Here is a 22,147-nt window from a genome sequence, read left to right on the forward strand (position 1 = left end):
CAATTTAGTGGAAAACAAAGTTGCAAAAAAGTGTGATTTGAATAGTTCAAAACACCTAGGATTTGAAAAATGGTTCACTAGGGCGAATTTCTGAAACCAATTCCTAATTTTAAGAAGAACCACAACAGAGAAGATCTTCAGTTCAAGTCACATTTCATTTCAATACCACAGCTAATTGCAGGTGGGGAGATGAGAAGCCAAGAGTTACAGGCCATTGATGTGGAAAGTCACAGAGAACTCATGAGTCCTTTCTTTCCCTGCTTTCTTTGTTGAAGATGGTGACATCAATGATGGTAAAGTGATATGCTGAGGAACTTTTCCCTTCATCTCTGACCTTTCAATATAACTGGAGTAAGAAGACAGCACTAACTGGAGAGCAGAACACAAGACAACACATAAGTAGTAGTAACAGATGGTGATCCTTATAAGCAAACCTTTGAAAAGAATAATCATCCTTTGAGCATTTCTGTTTATTCAGTAATCTTCCTTAGGATATGTATGGGAACATATGGGTTTTAATTATTTTTGTCAACAGATCACCTGACTCAGTTATCAGATCATTCCTGAGCAGGAACAAGAAAACTCTTTCCCCCCCCCCTCCTTCATAGATTTTATTGGAATATAGAAAAAGGTAGACAGAATTTTTTATCAAATATCTTTTTTGTCAAAGTAAAAAGTTACATAATCTAGATAAAAGCACAAACCACAACAAAAGCAAAAGGAAGAAAGAACTTCCTGTTCCTCGTCTATCAGCTATTTGTAAATGTTATTCAACTCATCCATTCCAGTATTACACCTAATAAAACCACTGTCTATAAACCGACATTATCTTCAGTCTTCAAACCCAATTATCATTAGTTCATTTTCTTTTTCACACACAGAGTCAATAAGAGGTTCCCAATCTTTAGTCAATGTTTCCCCGATTAAACATGTAAATTTCGCCATCTCAGCTAAGTCCAATAATTTTAACTACCATTCTTCCATTGTTGGGAAACATGGGTTTTTCCATCTTTTTGTGTATAAAAGTCTCACCACCGGAATCATGTCTTGGAATAAAGTTCCATAGTCCTTTTTCTAATTGTTTGTCCATAAGTTCCAGCAGGAAGAGTTTTGGTTTCAATTGGAAGTTAACCATCAAGATTCTCCGTATCATTGTTTGAATTTGTATCCATTTTTTAATAGCTTTTTTTACATTCCCCCCTCCCCCCAAGCATGATAGAATGCCCCTTCATGTTCTTTAAAGGTAAAGGTAAAAGGTAAGGGACCCCTGACAGTTAAGTCCAGTCGCGAACGACTCTGGGGTTGCAGTGCTCATCTAGCTTTCAGGTCGAGGGAGCCGACGTTTGTCTGCTCTGCAGACACTTTTTCTGGGTCATGTGGCCAGCATGACTAAGCCGCTTCTGGCGCAATGGAACACCAACAACAGAGCAGAACACGGAAACGCCGTTTACCTTCCCGACGGAGTAGTACCTATAAATCTACTTGCACTTTTTGGCATGCTTTCGAACTGCTAGGTTGGCAGGAGCTGGGACTGAGCAACAGGAGCTCACCCCATCATGGGGATTCGAACCGCCAACCTTTTGATCTGCAAGCCCAAGGCTCAGTGGTTTAGACCACAGTGCCACCCTTTAAACTTCCATCTTTAAACTTCCAGCAAGTATTTGGAATATTTTTATACATTCTAAATAACATCTGAGGGGTTAAATACCAATTTTCATTTCAATCATAACACAATGTGTATTTTAACCCTATAATCCCATATGCTCCCATTGTTCCATCTGTATATTATACCCAAAGTTATTTTGCCAATTTAATTAAATATTATTTAACTTGTTCTTTTTTGTATTTCAAATTTAAAGAGTAATTTGTACATTTTCACAATGACATGTTCATCATCTGTACACAACTATATTTCAAAGTCTATCTTTTTTTGTTCTGATACTGAAAGTCTTTTTATCTAACTTAAATCTCTCTGTAAGCTGTAAATAGCAAAAACTTTGGAGAATGTGACCTTCCCTTGCTAAGTAAGTGCACAAGAAAATTATTCTGTCAGCAGTCAATAATTAGCTAGAAACTAAGTGGGAATTTTGATTATCTGTATTAAACAACTACCGTAGAGCTATAAAAGGTGGTTGTTAAACCATCTAGCTTTTATGGACTCCTCCTGTGGTATTTCAAGCAAATTACTGCATTTAGCAGTGAAATGACACAAAGTGCTATAAAGTTAACTACAATTTCATCAGATTCTATTATGATTTACTGATTTAAAAAATAAAAAGCAAAATAAAATAAAATAAGGAAGACTTGTAGAAAACGTCACTGAAATTTATGCACATTCTCCCTGTTGCTTTTCATTGATCTTAGATCAAGCCTGCAAATACAGACACAGAAAGAACTATGAAAATGCCATTACAAACAAAAGCAAACCATCTAGTGGATGATTGTAGATAAAGCAGGGATTAGTCAATGTTATGTCAAATGCAAAAAGTGCACCTTTCTTGAACAAAGTAAGAAATCTGACAAAGCAATGTGGAGATCACAGACTGTGCACAATCCATTGATAGAAAACAAGGTCCAGATGACCTGGGAAGCATAACATCCTGCAATATATACTTCACTGGTTTTTATTATTATCATTATTGTGCAGAGAGTAAATCATGAGTCACAGTCAAAACAAATGCAAGATACATCAGGGTTTGTACCGGTGACCAGGCTTGACTGAAATGATAGAACAAGCTATTTGAAATCCAGGTTCTAATTGCGATACACAGTCTAAGGGCAAAGAGTGGACTTAGGCAGAAGCATAAGAGACTGCAGAAAAAGTGTGGGAATCCATGCAGCATGGACGGAGATGGGACCACAAGTATTGCTCAGTAGGATGTTGGAGAGATCTCAACAGGGAACAGAGAAAAGGCATTTGTTACAACTCATGGGCCAAACCATTCAACTTGGTTGCACAGCCAGGAAGCCAAAGGTCTTAAAGCAGTTGGTTTTTGGAACATACACGAGAGGTTGGTTTCTCATGCAATGCATTGGACAGAACTCCAGAAGAACACATGCTGATACCCCTGAAAAGCAACAGTCATTATTGAATAGATCAGATGCCCATTTCACTTCCCAGGAATATGTCTTTCTGAAAGTGCATTTCTATTTTATAGATAGTATACAGATCATATCACAGCAGTGGGAAAACACAGAACCATGTACCAAATTCGGACCACCAGGCCTCCCCACTTGACCCATGAAGTCATTTTGACCAAGCCATGGGAATAGAGGTATTCCGTTAAAGGGATCCACAAGGAGGTGCTTCTGTCTGGATGCCCAGGCTAGGGCCATACCACTCCTTGAGATGGCACTCCACTGAGAGGTGGTGCCTATTTGATGTACGCCGTACATCAATTAATGCCGACCTTGTTGTTGTTGTTGTTTAGTCATTTAGTCGTGTCCGACTCTTCGTGACCCCATGGACCAGAGCACGCCAGGCACGTCTGTCTTCCACTGCCTCCTGCAGTTTGGTCAAACTCATGCTGGTAGCTTCGAGAACACTGTCCAACCATCTCATCCTCTGTCGTCCCCTTCTCCTTGTGCCCTCCATCTTTCCCAACATCAGGGTCTTTTCCAGGGAGTCTTCTCTTCTCATGAGGTGGCCAAAGTATTGGAGCCTCAGCTTCACGATCTGTCCTTCCAGTGACCACTCAGGGCTGTTTTCCTTCAGAATGGAGAGGTTTGATCTTCTTGCAGTCCATGGGACTCTGCCGACCTACGTAGCATCAAAAGGTCGGTCTTTTATATTCTGCTGCCAACGTTAGTGGGCTTTATTGTTTTGTGGGCTTGTTGGCATCATAGTTAATGGATAGTCTCCCCCCCCAAAAAAAGCTCAACAGCTCTGGCATTTCCCCCCTAAAAAAAGTTCAACCATTTTTGCCTCTGTCCCCTAAAAAAAGCTCCTCCCCCCTCCAATGACAATGGGTAGATCACTGCAGTCTCTTGGGAGTTGGATCATCCCACAGTCGGGCTGGTTGATATCTGTTGTAACCCAATGCCTTTGCCAAACAACTTGCATTTGTAATCGATTAAGGTGTGGCCTAATTTGAACCATATCATGTTGTCACATGTGGTCTTTGGTCAGCAGTAGCTTGTGAGGTGGAGAGCAACAAGGCACCTGGACTTGCAAAAGATTGGTCAAGAGCCTGGGGGAAATTAAAGCAGGCTGGAACTCTATACATATGTACTAGGAAGTTCCCTGGAAATGAGCATATACCAAGCCGGACTATTGGTCTCTTGAGCCAAGCATCACCTACCTCAGCAACTCTCCGGCAAGGTATTTGCTAGCCCTGCTTACCTGAGATCTTTGAAATAGGAGATACTGGGAACTAAAAATGGGGCCTCCTGTATCCAAAGCATCTGCTCAACTACTGAGCTATGTTTCCTCAACACCACCCCAAATTCTGGTGCAGAACTCATGTGCAGTGATGAAAAGAATGTTGTGTTGGCATAATCTGGAGTGAATAAACTTCCCTCTTAGCTCATGACTATCTACAAAATATTCACAGTGTCTTTAGTCAGGTGTTCAGACCCACTGTGATCATGGAGCTGCTTCCTGGTCAGTGTGCATAGGCTCAGCTTACAAACGATCTCTTTAAGGCTCCGGAGACTGCACAAGTGTACAGAAGAGCAAAGAAATAACAAACCTTAATTGCAATGGCCTTGGTGCTGATTAGCTTTATCCAAATGATGGGCAATGGAAATAAGTGAATGAGATTGGGCCCTGCAGCACATGTTCTGCTAAGCTGAAGCAAGTAAACTTTTTTTTCAAATTTCAAGCATAGCCCTTCAATTCAGTGCCTTCCACCAGGAGCAGTCCTTGTCTTCTGGCTTCTGTGTGTATGTATCAAGACATCATCACCATCTAATTCCCACAGAAGTTCAGAAGCGAAAGCATTTGCACAGTTCGCACACCAGCTTAATCATACAGAAAGGATAGCATATGCATAGCTCCAAAGGACCATGTTACTCTGGGTGATGCTCTAAGCCATTTTAACTCACTGTTGTATACTCACTATGGTGAATAGTCCCAGGAATAGTGCTACTTGAGTTTGGGCATCCTTTAGAGTGGAGGCAGAAGGAGGATTCTTCAGCCCAAGTGCCACATTCCCTCATCAGCAGTTTTTCCAGGAGCTACACATGTCTCCATCAGTAGAGCATGAGACTCAACAAGGTTGTGGGTTTGAGCCCCATGTTGGGCAATTAAAGGGGGTTGGACCAGATGGCCTTTGTGGTCCTTTCCAGCTCCACAATTTTAAGATTCTAGGATTCTAGGGTAAAAAGCAGGTGGTGCCAGGAGCAAAAGTTGACAATGGAACAGATGTGTCTCCTATCTCTGTATAGTAGGTGACATTACAGCCACCTAAAACTACTCCCCAGCACTGTTACATATCTTGCCATCCTCCACCCAGGTAAGTGAGAGGCACTATCACAGTTCAAAGATACATTCCATTTGAGCATATGCACTTGAGGAGACTCCTAGTTCTGATGGCTGACACTCAAGAGAGATCTCTACATAACCCCCAGCCATCAGTCAGTCACTGGGTTATTCAGAAGAGATACACCTAACAAAGGAAGGTTGCCCAACCATCTTAAGGTCACTCTTAAGTTTTGGATGGAAGGGCCAAAGCAGAATCAAGCCTGCAGCTACAGCAGTTCCTTGCAACAGTTGCCTTAAAAGGTGTTTGAAGGTAAATGGTCCTTCTAAGATACAGTTACACTGCAGGAAGCTTAGGGAGAATTGTTCTGTTCTTGTGTGAATTAATATTCTCTCAGTGGCTGTTGCTCTCTGCCTCTGGACACTGTAAATATGAGTGTCCCTGAGAAGGAGCCTAACTGCTTCAGCCTCTAGGTAGTTTCTCTTCACAGAATAATACTATGTCCCTGGGGTGTGCCAGCTGAGTCCTTCTGTTTCCTTTGCCAACTCCCATTTTCCCAAGTAGGTTATGATGAATGATGCCCTGAGGTACGCCATACGTTTGAGGGAGCCTTTAGAATAAGATTTTCTGTTCAAAGATGGAGCAATAAACTGCAATGATTCTGGCACCTTGCACCTAGTGCATGCCAATTCAGATGCACAACTGACCCCACTAGAAAATACTCCCAAGTAGCAGTGTATATAGCACCTAGGCTGTGACCCAAAACACACTTACAGGAGAGCGTGTTCTATTGAAGAAAGAGGGATTTGCTCTTGAATAAATATGTATAAGAATAAGGTGCTCTAAAGTTTCTCCACATTTACCGTACTTAAGGTAAAGGTAAAGGTACCCCTGACCATTAGGTCCAGTCACGGACAACTCTGGGGTTGTAGTGCTCATCTCACTTTACTGGCTGAGGGAGCTGGCATACAGCTTCTGGGTCATGTGGCCAGCATGACTAAGCCGCTTCTGGTGAACCAGAGCAGCGCACGGATACGCCATTTACCTTCCCGCCAGAGCGGTGCCTATTTATCTACTTGCACTTTGACATGCTTTCGAACTGCTAGGTTGGCAGGAGCAGGAACCGAGCAACGGGAGCTCACCCCGTCGCGGGGATTCGAACCACCGACCTTCTGATTGGCAAGCCCTAGGCTCTGTGGTTTAGACCACAGTGCCACCCACATCCTTTTACTTAAGAATGAGCCCCAATTGTACCTAGTGATGTCTACTACAGAGTAAATGTGAGCCAGAAAGCAGACTTCATGTCAGCTTGCAGTGGCCCTGCAGCAACTAACCATCACCTTTCCCCAAGAATGTTGTACAGGAAAATTGGGAAGTTCCATAGCAAAAGTGTGATCAGTGATTCCAACCAATCAATAATACACCACCCATCTGGATGGGTTGCCCCAGCCACTCTGAGGAACTTCCAATAGAATGTAAAAAACCAATATAATATCAAACATTAAAAATTTCCTGATAAAGGACTGGCTTCAGATGTCTTTTAAAAGTTGCGTAGTTCTTATCACCTCAACATCTGACGGGAGGGCGTTCCACAGGGTGGGCACCACTACTGAGAAGGCTCTCTGCCTGGTTCCCTGTAACCTCACTTCTCACTATGATGGAACCACCAGAAGGCCATCAGATCTGGACCTTAGTGTCTGGGCTGCACAATGGGGGTGGAGACGCTCCTTCAGGTACAAGGACCGAGGCTGCTTAGAGCTTTAAAGGTCAGCATCAACACTTTGAATTGTGCTCGGAAATGTACTGGGAACCAATGTAGATCCTTTAGGACTGGTGTTATATGGTTCCAGCAGCCGCTCCCAGCCACCAGTCTAGGTGCTGCATTCTCGATTAGTTAGTTACATCCTCACACATCCAAGAAGCATAGCAATTGCAATCACACACACACACACACATACTGCACCAAGATACCCTGCCTCCCCACAATGGTTAATAAGTTTGATGCACAGATCCCTCCCCCGCTCCTTCCTTTTCAAATGCTATTCCCATCATCTGCTCTCCAATATCCATAAGAATGCAAGTACTGTTATTGATGGCGCATTGTGCCATGTTTGTGTACGGCAGCATTATGCTCCAGCACAATACATTCTCTTGGCTTAAACCTGAAATAGAAACCATTAATTGTGTCCACAGTATTTTGCTGCATGCAACAACTTTTGTAAGGAAGCAAACGCTTTCATAGAAAACCTAAATTCCTCCTGCAGGGCACAAAATGAGATAGAAGGTAATAGAAAACAGACCATCATGGCAATATTTTAGCAACACCATCGAGGGAGGGAGGAAGGGAAGGAGAAGAGCAGCACTGGAAACTCAGTTTTACAATGTTGCCCTTTTGATGGCGGAAGGGACAGGCTAAAATGAATCAGAACTGTGGAGACAGGTTTGCAGCAAGGAAGTTCGGGTCTGAAATGTCTCAGGATGCTCTCTGCACAGTTCAATGGCACAAACCTTGACAGCAATTTCTCATTTCACCAGATTTTTTTTTTAATGGAAGATATTGATGATTAGTAGTTGTAATTTATGGAACAACCCCCAAATGTTGAGTGGAAATCAGAATTCACAGGCACAGGAGGGCAGGGCCTTTTTGGTACTGGCCCCATGCTTGTTGAATTCTCTCCCTAGGGAAATGATAGAGAACTAGCTTTCAAGTAGACCCTGAAAACGTTTTTCACTCGCAACTTCTTCTTAATATGTAGCACTCTTGCATTGTTTTACTGCTGCTGTTTTAATGTGGGACTTATTCCCAATAAGAGGGTTTAAAATTGCAGCCACACAAAACCCCAAACTGTCATTAGATATGGTGGACTGGCTATCATATCTAATAGTTGCCCAATCTGGGAGGTCGGTTACCACAGTATAGACAACAGTTAGGCTATCCTTGTCCAGATAGAGGCACAGCTGGGCCACCAGCCAAACTGGTGGAAGACACTCTACACCATCGAGGCCACCTGAGCCTCAAGTGAGAGTGAAGGATCCCAAAGTACCCCTAAGCAACATACCTGCTCCTTCAGAGGGAGTGTAACTCCACCAAGAGTAAGCCACCTCTCATCCACCCAGTCTAGGTAACCAACCCTCCCTAACAGTCCCTTAGTCTTATTGGGACTGTGTGTCACTTTATTTAGTCACATCTAGTCCATTACCAAGGCAAGACATCAGCCCAAGACATCACCACCACACCTGCAGATATAAATGAGAAGAGTCGTAAAACGAGGGCTAGCAGCTGGGACTTCCAAGAGGCTGGGGGACTCTCTTGCTGTTCTTATGTCTCCCCTGGATGAAAGATGATGGTAGTCTGCTGTGGATCATTTAGCCTGCAGAGAAGACCTCACCCTCTCTGAACTGTATTTAGGCTATGCTGCAGAGTGTGGGAATGTTCAGGGAGGCAGGAGAGGATATGTTGTTTATTAATATCCTTCCTAACTTGTGCTAGCAAGTTCCTTTACTTAGCGGAGTTTACACTCCCCTTTTGAAGCACGGCAGATAGCTGGTTGCAGGCTTGTGTAAGCCTCTCACTGTCATGCAATTCAGTATTGAATTGTATGTTCCTGGTAAGTTCCCTTTTATCCCTCTTAAAAGACTAAAGACACGACAAACATATTTAAAGTCAAAAAAAGAAGCTTACTTACATTCAGTTCACAGTTGGATCCCTGAAGGCAGACTTAGTTACAAATATGTACATTTAGATCTACCCCATATGGGGGAATAATCCCAGTGCGTCTGCTAGCTGGGAAGCTAGCAGAACATTTCCAGCTAAGAAGCTGGTCCGATGAAGAAGGAAGTGAAAAAGGGAGTGTGGCGGCATGCCTTGTTCTTTTGTTACCTGGACAGGTAAGGTCACGCCCACCTCTAGTCACGTGCAAAAGTAAGGATGTTCCAGCCGAAGAGGAAACGAAGTTTCGACTGGCTGGACCAAACATCCCTTTGCATGTCCACTCTAGGAAAACAAGGAATGTTGGGTTTGACTGCTCTCAGTGGATTATATCCCACACAGAGGCTCTTTGGTGTGCAGAAAGGCCAACAGCAGCAGCTGGGACTTAATTGCCTGTTAACTTTTTCTCCTTTTTACTCTGTACTTATGTCTAAGTCTAGATTATTTCTTTTGCAATATTGAACTTCTTTCATTTGCTAAGTTGTTGGCCTTTCCCCTTATCTCACTTCGTTGACATGCTTTGCAAACACCTTTTCTCTCCTCTTCCTCCACACACGCCTCTCAGTGTTTTGTGGATGGGTGTTGTAAGCTGCTTGGGTGTCCAGCTCACAGTGGAAATGCAACATACAAAGAAACTCAACCAATTAATCAACACGTTTGGCTGTTCCAGCTGTGTGGGGGCAGTGGGGGTGGAATTTCAATGACGTCTCTTTCTTGCCAGCGGTGCATCTCATATCCTGGGCTCCTGCCAAATCCTGTAGCTCCTCAGCAAGTGGCAGTGATAGAGTGGAAAAGTTCTCAGTGCTCTGTATCTGTGCAGAACATTTTCCATTTCATATGCCCCTTGGTAACAATGTGCAAAATCAATTATTAGGCAACCTTGGCAGTTTTCAAGCTTTGTTTACTAATTAAAGATGATAAATTAGATCACTCTCTGGGACATTAAAAAAAATATCCAGTGCAAATGGAACTTTTACCTTACTTTGCATAAGATTTTTTTTTGGGGGGGAGGGGAATCCAACTGACATTTTTGCTCTAGAAAACTCACATCTAAATGTCAAAATGAGAGTGAACTGAGACTGTATGCCAGGGACCCTAGAGGAGCTGAAGCTGTACACCAGCAATAGGGAACCTGTGGTCCACTAGATATTGCTGGACTCCAACTTCCACCAGTCATGTTATAGACATTGCTCTCTGTATTCACAGAGTATTCACAGGGGAACCTGTGAATATATGGGCATCAAGTTGTGAGAACAAAGAACATGTCCCAAGGGGAGGGCACTCACTTGAAAAGACCTGCTGTTAAGTTGCCCATATGCAAGTTTGGTCTGCAACCCACAGATGTGAATGGAATTGCACTGAGCCATGGTGAGTCGCACTTGGTAGACTTCTGACCACTCTAATGGTCAGATGGAATTAATATGTAAAGGATGGGGAAACTAGCTCTCTACAAGAACACAGGAGTAGCCTGCTGGATCAAGCCAATGGCCCATTTAGTCCAGCCTCCTGTTCTCACAATGGCCAACCAAATGCCTGTGGGAAACCAGGAAGCAGGATTTGATCACAAGTGCACTCACCTCTCCTGTGGTTTCCAGCAACTGGTATTCAGAAGCATTGGTGAATCTGTTGTTGGACTACGAATCCCATCATCCCTGACTATTGGCCATGCTGCCAGGGGCTAATGGGAATTGGACTCCATGAACATCAGGAGGGCCATACTTTCTCCAGCTTTGAATAAGGTAAACCCCAAGAAATGTAGTGTTTTTACAATTAGAATGCCTTTCTGAGGATGCTGTGACCCTACAGTCATGAAAGTCTGTACCAAGGCCATGATAAGTCACCCTTTTTATCCTTCCCAACCACTGCTGTGAGCATTGTGTATTTGTGAGTTTCACTGGTCGTAGCGGTCATGGAACACAAAGCTGAGCTCTGAGGAGTCATGAATGTTGAATGGCACAGGTAGGTGGCCAACTGGATCAAGCCACAAATACACATCAGGAAATGGAGCCTTATTTCCTTGGCAAATTAAATTCCACAAACCTGTATGTTTCTAGCATCTGTTCTTACTGGTGGCAATCACAATTCAAGCTTTTGGCTGGTTAAAAACAAAACAAAACTGGAACATTAATTCTCTCTATTAACAGTAAGTTTGGAAAAGATGACATTTTGCAACTGACTATCAAATGTATTCTTTTATTTAAACATTAAGATAAAATTACAAAAGCTACTGAAGCAATGGATCTATGCAGGGAAAAGAAAGTAAAAATAACTCAAATTACGCATGCAATCCTGAGCCTAGGCGTGGTAATGCAGGAGTAGGTGCTGTTTAAATTCCATGGCACCTACTCCCAAGGAAGTGTGCAAAGGGCTGCAGCCTGATGGTGTAAATCCTAGACATGTCTACTCGGAAGGAAGCCCCATGGACTTCCGTGGGACTTTCTCCCAGATCAGTGTGTACAGGATTGCAGCCTTGATCATTCACCAATGAAGCAAAACATACTGGAAGCAATAGAAGTTTCCGAAAGGCATGATCCCCAACAAAATACTGATATAGTGATTGGAAACAGCTGGCTTTAAAAAACCAACATATTTTCTCTCTCCCTGTCTTTTATTTATCAGAACATGACATCATTATACAATGCATTCTTTTTTCTCTCGAGAAGACATTCTAAATATGTTCGTATCACCCTAATGGAAATGAATACTAAGTGAATGAACAGTACATTATATCTGGCGTAGTTGGTTCTATTCTACTTTGAAAAATAAAAAAGTAATCTCATGCAATACATGTTTCGATTCTTCAACAATGGTAATTAAGTGGTGGGGGTGGGGGGGAATGTAGCTTGAATTTGAACAAAAGTATTTATTTCCCTGAAAGGCGAAATTCCTGTCACTTCCAATGAGCACGTAGGTAGTGGCTTTATTGTTCAAGTAATCAGTGAACCAGACTCTCAGCAAGCGCATATTAAAACTGGTCCGTGGGTTTCAAAATTCCTATGAGAATCTGGGTCCGTGGCATCATCTGTGCAATGAGAGATCTTCCACCAGGATCTTGCTCCTGCATAGGTACCACTGGAACGGGATAATGGGAATGGCTCTTGCACAACTCCTGTTTGTCAAGTTGCAGGTTCATGTGAAAAAGTCCCTGGAGTGGCCAGTGTGAGTATATATGGCAAAATCATTGCTCAACGCCTGATTTGTTGTCAACATGCTACTAGACTGGAATTTTGGGGGCTCAGCATTTCTGTCTACCTATAGGGAGTATGTTTTTGTGTGTGCATATAATAAAAGTCAGAGTTCATCTATTTTAAATAGCCTTTAGGAAGCTGGAATATTGGTAAACCATACTTTTTTTCTGCCCCAAAGCCTTAAGACTAAGTATAAACGTGGGCTGGATCTACACTGACCAGTATAACGTTATTAGAACGATATTAGATATATTGTCCTAAAATGTCACAGAGCATATTTGTAAAATGAAGCACTTCTTACCTTTGTTTTTTGTTTTGCCAAAATGCTGTCCCTGCACTGCTGGTTGCTCTCTTGTCACATTGTAATAACGCATTATGAATGTTAAAAGTTGGACACCATATGGTTATCGAAACCGTTCCTTACCCCTTTCTTAACGTTAAAACCCATGAGTGTCAATCCGCCCAGGGTCTTGAGTTTCATTCAGCTGCTGACTACAGTTACATCTGTTCTTATGTTCTGTGCTACTATAATGCTCTTTAAATAGAATACCAGTTTCAAAGTTGTCGAACTGGTTATGGATTGTGGGTTGTTGTGGGGTTTGGGGGAGGCATTTCAGTTTGAGCATTTGCAAGGAAGGGGAGGAGAAAACAAATTTATAAATAAATAGCACAATAAATACGTTGTGGTCCCCAATAGTGCTGGGATCAAAAGTCGAACGAGATAGACATTAAGGTAGCTAGCTAATTGAATTAGATTAGGGTTTACTTCCCTGATAAGGGCACTGCTTGATCTTGTTGTAGAATCTGGAATTTCTTGGAATGGTGGCAGGACAGTTCTGGACACACTGTAGGAGTGGAAAAAGTGAATCTTGCAAGTGGGGGAACCACATTAGAAACTAGAAACCTATGTTTCTCCAGGGCTTGTTGGATTTCAACTCTCATAATCCCCAGCCAGCATGGCCTGTGGTCATGGACTAGACATTTGGAAAAGGTAATAACCATAACTCAAAGTTCTTTCTGCCAGGTAGTGATAGGTGAATCTGTCAGTTTCAGTTTTTCTGTTTCTTGCTTCCCCCCAGCCTTAAGTTCCATTCTCCCCCATTTTCACATCAGTTTGAATTAAAATCACCAGCGTTTTAGTGCTTATTTTTCTTAATATACACATTTTTGAATGCAATTTTGCCTAACATATACATCCTTTGCAAAGCAATTTCCCTAATACAATAATAATAATAGTAGTAGTAATACTTTTATTTTTTATACCCCACCTGGGTATAAACATGATTAATTTAGGTCCCTTAATTTCACTACGCCTACTCTGAGCAGAACAACCCTCATTTTCACTAATATGTGCAGTTATATGCACATTTTACTGTTGTATATGCATTTTGGTACACTTTACTTGATTGGAGAATTTAGAGAAGTGTGGGTTTGAAAGCTGGCTGTGTTCTTATCGTGTTTCTGAAAGTGTGAATTAGGTAAATTTGCCTTTAAACATGAACTGAATCAAATTCTTCCCCATCCCCCCTGCAGGCGCCTGTTTACCATGAAAGCGATGGGAAGCCATCTGCTTTAGGTGACACATTCCTGATGGGCACAACTTTCCTGCTTTCAATGAAGAATTAGGTGGTGGCCTTATTTTCACTGAAAAAGTGTATTAAGGCTGCCAAGTCTTCTAAGTCCCAGCCTTTGAAGCTGCCTAAGTCTTCTGAAGCTAGGAGGCAGCCACTAGATCATGGGTAGGCAAGCTAAGGCCCGGGGGCCGCATCTGGCTCAATCGCCTTCTAAATCCAGCACACAGACGGTCCAGGAATCAGCATGTTTTTACATGAGTAGAATGTGTCCTTTTATTTAAAATGCACCTCTGGGTTATTTGTGGGGCATAGGAATTTGTTCACCCCCCCTTCAAAATACAGTCCAGCCCCCCACAAGGTCTGAGGGACAGTGGACCGGCCCCCTGCTGAAAAAGTTTGCTGACCCCTGTACTAGATATTTAGTGTGGCCTCATCCTTCCAGATAATTAGTCTGAAGTCATGGTCATAGGCTATAATCAAGAGGCTATTACCTATGTATGAAAAGAATCTAGACCTGGGTCTCTAAAACCTCCACTATGTGAGAAAAATGAAGGCCAACTCAAGATGCATTCACTCTTCTCAATAACTAATCGTTTCATACAGTGTTTCTCAAACTTGAGTCTCCAGCTGTTGCTGGAGTACAACTCCCATCATCCCTGACCGCTTTTTCTGCTAGCTAGTCATGATGGGAGTTGTAGTCCAATGACAACTGGAGACCCAAGTATGAGAAACACTGATTTAATGACATAATCTAGAACTGGGCTATGGATTGTGCTCACTGCAGGGATCAATATTTCCATAGTTTTCCAGAAGCACCAATAATATTTGGCACTGCTAACCATGAGGTCCAGGCATGGGGAACCTGCGATTCCTCAGATGTTATTGGTGGGCACCAACTCCCATCATCTTGACCACTGGTCATGCTGGCTGGGGCTGATGGGAGTTGGAGGATGACAACATCTGCTCTGCTGTTGTTCCCCATCCCTGAGGTAGGCAGAGCAATCACGTCGTGAGCTTCGCTCAAAAAGTACTGTGCTGTATGTCAGGAGTGTTACCTATTATGGCTGGGGTGAGGAGAAGCTTGCCACTGGGATGCCAGTCGCCGCAGCACTCATAATTGAATGTGTGGCCCGTTTCTCAGATTTGCAGCTGAACGTGTGAACTGCTTTTGCTGAAAACGTCTGCCTTACCATGAAGCGATGTGAGGCAAGATGAAGCCTGTGGTCTCTGATCTGTGATAGGTGTCCCACTCAACCATGCGCACGCAACCCAAGTGTACATATGTGGATTGCCACTAATCCAAAAACCTGCCAGGAGGAGCACAACACAAGAGATGGTGAACATCCACTTACATGTGCACAGCCAAGCTATGGGCCTGCAGGGTTCTGGATCCTAGTCAGAATACTCCAGAACTGACAAACTCTGAAATAACTTGTATGAACTTTTCTGCAATGGCAGAATCCACAGTTGCCACCGATATTTACATTCAAAGTATAAAAAACTGCAGATATGCAATATGCCCAAACAATTTAAAAAATATACCCTATTTCATTTGTAAACTATCAATGCAAGTTACTCAGCAGCATAGAAGCCATGTCTCATGTCTTCTGTTGTCCTAGAAAGATTTGTGTCTGCTGCCGTTAATGTAATTGCCAGAAATATCTGAGGTTACATGTAGAAACAATCGAGGCAATAATATTTTTTTCTTTTTTCTTTTTGTACATATTGTTAAACATGCAAAAACTTCCTGAAGAATATTGCCCAAAGGTAGAAAGTCTTTTGGAACATTGAATTCTCCTTGGTAGAGTTTGTTTTTGCAAGTATGGCTAACACTTGATTCGAAAAGGTCCTTCCATTTATTTTGAAGAAGCATCTTTGATCACAGGCTCCCTGTTCAAATACGTAGCCCAATAGACTAAGTTAAAAGTTCCAAACAGGACCGGAAATACTATCCGGGACATCTTGTCAATCTTACTGATGCTGTTGTAGGTCTTTTTGTTTTCGGCTGGTTTTTCGGCGGGCTTGACTGGAATGGGAGCGGCGTTGGAGATTACTGCGGGGGCGGAGTCCTTTGGTAAGTTTAAGGTGGGGGTCATCCGTCCGGCAGGGTAAGTGTTCATGCCTCTGCTTGCCAACAATTCACGCTCTTTTTTCTGCAAAACAACAGAAAACCAGAAGACTGGTGAAAAAAACAGAAATGTACACTTAGGACATGAAGAAAGATGAGGGCTGTATGCAGAGATTATTTATGTCTTAACGCTGATAAAAGCAATTGAAGTGATTTAAAGAGGACTAAACAGGTTTCTGTTTTGCATTCTTCTAGTGGATTCTTATCCTCGCTAAAACTGCAAGGGCACTTCAGATTCATAAACCAAGCAAAATAAACCCAGATTCTAAGAATGCTTTCACAAATACACATTTGAAAACATGGGGGGTAGTGTTTCACCACATCAATCTGATTGTATGGCAAACACAACCAATTAATCTTAATTCAGTTTCAGAATGCATCCTCTGGTTGGGTATGTACAGAATTTATCTTAGCAAGAGGATGCAGAGAAAATAAAAAGGGTTTTCTCCTTTACCACTCCTTAGGCTTGGAACTAGTGCTCTTTCTTTTGCTTTTTTTTATCAAAAAAGGGAGAAAGAAACCCCACCCATATATTTTTTGTCCAGGCCAAAAAAGTATAGCAAAAAGCAGTCTTGATCTCAGATATTTAGGGCCTGAGGTAGAGTAGCAAATCTCTCCCCCACCCCCAATCCACTTGGCCATCTCATGCCTGTATAAGCATGCAAGGAAGGTCATGTTATTTTGATAGAAATTCCTATGAGTGCCTTTCCCTCTATAGCTGTAACATACAATAACAGTAAATTACACCAGTAACTGTTTGCTGCCCTTTACTGATGCTCAGAATCAGCTGGTTGAGGCAGTTAGCTTACTCTATCAAACGGTAGAACTGGCCCCATGACATCCATTGTCTCACTAAAGACAAAGGGATAGTTCCTTTGCTTACGTAGCATTGTGAAATGTTAGGAGGGCGATCTAGTGGAATGGCACCGTGGAAGATCACAGCAACAAGGGCACTTCCTGTAGATTATGTTCACTCAATTTTTAACCAATTCAGAGAGCTCCCACCTTCCTATTCAGGGTAACTATTCTATCTCTTCAAAGAGATGCATATCATAGAATCGATATTGTTGGAAGGACCCTGAGGATCATATAGTCCAATGCCCTCCAATACAGGAATATGCAACTGTCCCATACGGGGATCAAAACTGCAACTTTGGCGTTATCAGCACCGTGCTCTAACCAACTGAGCAATCCAGGCTACCTTCTTTTTTGCAGCCTCTAATGCCTTCTTGCCATCCCAAGCCCAGCTTCTTTTTGTGAAATAGTTGACTGTGGCGAATTCAATCAGTGCAGAAAACACGAAGGCGTAGCACACGGCTATGAACCAGTCCATCGCGGTAGCGTAGGCCACTTTTGGTAGAGAGTTGCGGGCGCTGATGCTTAAAGTTGTCATGGTAAGGACCGTAGTGACCCCTTGAAAAGAAAAGAAGGAGCAACTTTTAGAATTACCTGCATGTCTTAGGTCAGCCTTCTCCAGCTGGGTGCCTTCCATATGTTTCAGACTGCCATCAACCCCAACCAGCATGGTCAACAATCAGAAACAATGGGAGCTGCAATCAGGGGTGGACCTTGGTAATATGGCGCCCTGTGCAAGGCCAAAATTTGATGCCCTCTCCAGCCCTCACCCCACTTTCCCAAAGCTGGGTAAAAGGCGCTGAGTTTTGGGAAGGAGGCAGAAGGGCTCTGGCAGGGTCCTAGAGCCCTCCTTCCTCCTCCTCAAAGCCCAGAAAGTGCTTGCCCCGCTTTGGGAAGGTGGCAGGAGGACTCTGGGACTTGGCCCCTCATCCCCTCCCCTGGTGCTCCTACTCAAGGGAGTCAGGTTGAGGAAGGTTCAATTAGTTGAACAGTGCTGATTTTGACCTATAGGGCCTGGGACCCTGATAGCAAGGAGGAACGGCTTTTCCCAAGCATGCCCTCAGATCATCTTGGCAGGTCCTTCTCCAAGTGTCCTCTCAGCATGAAGTAGGGAGAATGGCTCCAAGGGAAAGGACCTTCTCATCAGTAGCTTCCCATTTGCAGAATGCTCTCTGTAAAGAGGTTTGCCTGGTACCTACACTTTAGACTTTCCATCTTCTCCCAAACCTTTCGACATCTTAAATACTGAACATCTTTTAGCATCTACCAACCTCACCGGCATTTCATATAAACACACCATTGGTTTTAGTTGCTATGGGTTGATGGCAATTGATGAGTTTTTGCCTTGGAGGGGTGTTCTGCTGAAAAGCAAATTGTTGAATTGCAGGAATTGCAGTTTGATTTTGTTTTATCTTCCTTTGTATGCCCAATCCAATAAATATTTATTGCTTGTAGCCGCAGGCAATGGCAAATGCAGTAAAATGCCTATTAGCACAGGCCTAAAAACATGGATAAATGTACACCCTGACTTTGTATGTCACCTAGAGCCACATTTGCAATTAGGGGACGAAGAAATAAAATGAATAATTAATACTTCTAAAGATGGCGCTTGCTATTAAGCATTGATCGGCTCCTTGGAAATTGCAAAGCCTGATGCAGTGCGAGCGCCCCAATATATCAAATCTAGAGACGTGCAATACTGAGGGAGGAAAATAGAAGTCATAATGTGGAATGAAGACCTAAAACTGGATACTAACAGCATGTGGAGCAGGGGCAGACATATGCCTGCAGAGACCTTCCAGGGTATCCCCAGGGTGCCCTCCCCATGCTGAAAGCAGGGTTGAAGGAAGCATTCAATTGCAGCCTGTAGAACAGGTTGTGATGTGTGCTTGGCAGCAGGGTGTGTGTGTGTGTGTGTGTGTGTGTGGTGTTAACAAGAGTTTCTCCATTTTGCATATATGCCTACAAGTCCAAAGCAGTTGATGATCATTGGCCTACATGATCTGGGTAGTTCTGGCAGTGAGATTCCCCTGGCATGGTCAAAATCCATACAAAGTGAGTGGCCACTACTTCAATCAGGCAGGCTGCTATGATAAATGGGACACATGGTGTTTGGCTTCAGGAATAACTGTGCCCTCTGCCCAAATCAGGCTGCACGCTGGCTGAGATGTAGGAATGCAGCTTCCTGTCCAATGGCGGACTCTAATGTTACATTTCCTTGCTTCTGTGATTGAAGCTGCATGTGGGGCTGTGGCCCCCGCTTCCTTCAGACCCTGCTGGTGGGGCTGAGGGGGTGGAGAGAAAAGGCAAGGAACTGCCTGAGACAGAGGCATGCACAGGGGGAAACTGGTTGGCAGGGGAAAACTTAAGCATTGCCCCCTACCCAATGATGGTTAGGTCACCAGGACACCTGATTAGGGTTCTCCTTCCCCTGCCTTAGAGTAAAGGTCACTTAAAAGGAAACACCAGAGAGAAGTGAAATACTTGCCAAAGACTGTTCTAGCAGGGACAGATTCTCTGTTTAACCAAAATGATACTTGGGATAAGATCACCGTCATAATACAAGGAAGGTATGTCTGGATGACGAAATAGCCAATCTTTCTTTTCAGGTGAAAGTGTGCTCTCATTATAGTATATTCACCTAAGGTGGCCGAAGAGGAGAAAACAACACACATAAGTTATCAACAAAAGCCAGAGCACCAGTTCGCAAACAGCTGTCTTCTGCCTAGCACTTCTTCCATATGACAATACTGGATGGTTCAAACAAAAGAAATGAACTGAGGACTTCTTTTTGTACTCATAAGCCACTGGCTGGGAACAAAAGCATACACACCATACATTTAAAAGGCTCCACTCCAAAGAGTCCTCAGAAATGTTTACCCCTAGGAGAGTTACAATCCCCAGCACCCTTAACTACAGTTCCCAGGTTGTTGGGGTTTTTTTGGGGGGGGCAGGCTGTGCTATAAAGTAAGGTGAGGACAGAGTTAGAGCCAAGCAAGACCCATCCGCTTGAAGCTTATTTCTAAGCTGAGATGCTCTCTGGGACCCAAGCTTCGTAGACTTCGTTCATGATATTTCAACTTGTGCTAGTACCCTGCCTATCTAGCCAGTTGTTGGTGAAGAAGAGTGACCTTCCACGGTCCCGCTCAATCCATGCTGTGGCCCCACATGGATGCTGCTGGAAAATGCTTCCCCATAAGAGTTTATTTATGGAGCAGCTATTATGTGGAACATTTATTCTGGAGCACTGCACAACTTATGGGGGAATCCTCAGGCCTCTGCCACTCATTTTCAGTGACAATTAGCACTGATAAGGATTCTCTCCCATTGTTGTGGAGAATCAATTAGTCTTTGCCCATCTAGTGCCCTCAAGAAGTTTTAATTACCTACAATGCCCATTGGAGGTGCCAATCACAAGATGGCAAATTGTGGGGTGGGGTGGGCTCGACCCCCTCAAATATTTTACTGGGGCTGCTGAAGGGACCTAGGAGTTGGCTCCTATGATTGTGATCCGAAACATTTGGAGGGCACCAGATTGGCAAAGGCTGCAGTATAGTTACTGTCACATGGAATCATTTCTGTGGCTTCCACTGGAGGACCTGGTCTCAAGGTCTGTATCATTTCCACGGAGAGTTCCTACCCCTTACAATTGTATAGCATGGTGATCTACAGACTGCAGGCAATTACTGTGTCCCAAATTACTGTCTCCTTGTAGCTTTAGTGATGACATCACCAGGGCTGTACTCTATGCAAATTTACTCTATGCAATCCACTACACACCTTAACACATATTTTTTCTTTGATTTTAATAATCCATAAATATGTGGATCTATGTGCACCAGCAGAAAGGAGATGAGTTTGCATAAAGGACTAATATGCTACCAATTTTTGCACCTGCTGAATACATGAAGAGTTGTTCAACTCTTAAAGAACATAGTAATTCCTACCAAGGAGCTCCAGACTGTAGAGAGATTGTATGTGGTACGGATCTTGCAACAGGATTCATTCGAGGCGAGATGTACGGTATATTTTTGCTGTGAGGAGAAACCTAGGCTGAAAACTGAATATGCTGGATCTATAACATAGTCTGGTTTAAAATAAATAAATCAAGTCACCCACTAAAACTTAGTTAGGGTCTCATTTAGGGGTAAGCAGGCACCAAATCGTTCCAAGTGAGAGCAAGAAATATATATGAAAGTGTTGTCCCTTTTCTCAAAAACTACATCTGGCTTCCCAAAACTGGCAAGGCCTTAATGTTCTGCATCATTTGAGTCCAGGACTTTCCATCTGAGATCCACTGCAGAATCTCTTCTTGAGATTGGTGCTTCCCAAAAGACCTGCAGTGGCTGTCCCAAAGGCTGGTTCCATGGAGCCTGGCACCCTATCGCAAGTAAGGTGACCCACATGCAGAAGCTGCCCTCTGCATCATGCTCACCCCACTGAAAGCAACACATTATTTCTTTATTGCCTCTCCTCCAAGGAGGCATGCATAGTTCTCCCCACCCCCATTTTATCCTCACAACCACCCTGCAATGTAGGTTAAACTGAGAGTGAGCAATCGGCTTAAGATCACCCAACGAACTTCACGGCTATGTGGGGATTCGAATCCCCGTCTCCCGGGTCTTAATCCAACACTCTGACCACCACACCACACTGGCTCCTTTGATTTCCAACAAGCATATTGCAGGCAGTATCCATGCATGATGTGGTCTTGGATTTTGGACCAATTTGATTTCCGTCTCCAGTGAAGAGCAGAAGCAGCCCTCGCTGTGAGCACATCTGCTTCACATCATCCCGAACCTTCCACCTTCTCACCAATTGTTGCATGGTTTAAAATAAAAATGGCATATTATTTATAGGCGGTGTGGTGCTGTGTGTGGGGGGGAGTGTTGTTGTTTTTTCTTTTTAAGAAGCAATTGCAAAGGGGGGAAACGAGGCAGGAGCAAAATACGCAAACTGCGAAATTCTTTCACGGGTCTATGCTTGTTATTTTCAGATCCCACAGCTCTGTGGAAGGACAGAACATCTTGGAAATCCGTTCACAAGTAACCCCGATTACAGGCCTCCTGCGAGCTTGATGAAGCCCAGAAAATCCATAGCTGACTGATGCTTCCCCTGTGTAAAATCGGATTTTTGTATTTTGCTAATCCCTGGTTACAATCTGTGTCCTGCTCTTTGTGATCCACCCTGCAATCACAACCCAGCCCGCACAGATGTAACCTGGGACGTTAGCAAGGGGGGAAAGAAAGCAGAAGACGGGGAGGGGGAGA

The 22,147-nt window shown here is 43.4% G+C and overlaps 1 protein-coding gene across 1 annotated transcript in view; it reads right to left on the reverse strand.

Annotated features, from left to right (window-relative positions):
• Positions 1 to 11,235: 11,235 nt before the first annotated feature.
• GABRA5 (gamma-aminobutyric acid type A receptor subunit alpha5) overlaps positions 11,236 to 22,147 on the reverse strand; it is a 62,621-nt gene continuing 51,709 nt past the window's right edge. Inside the window, 4 exon segments of the mRNA XM_082220185.1 lie at positions 11,236 to 16,047; positions 17,224 to 17,435; positions 19,366 to 19,540; positions 19,542 to 19,684. Coding sequence (XP_082076311.1) covers positions 15,751 to 16,047; positions 17,224 to 17,435; positions 19,366 to 19,540; positions 19,542 to 19,684 — 827 coding nt within the window. The 3' untranslated portion in view covers positions 11,236 to 15,750.

The sequence above is a fragment of the Podarcis vaucheri genome (genome assembly GCF_965113315.1).
Source record: "Podarcis vaucheri genome assembly, chromosome: 4".
Taxonomy (NCBI): domain Eukaryota; kingdom Metazoa; phylum Chordata; class Lepidosauria; order Squamata; family Lacertidae; genus Podarcis; species Podarcis vaucheri.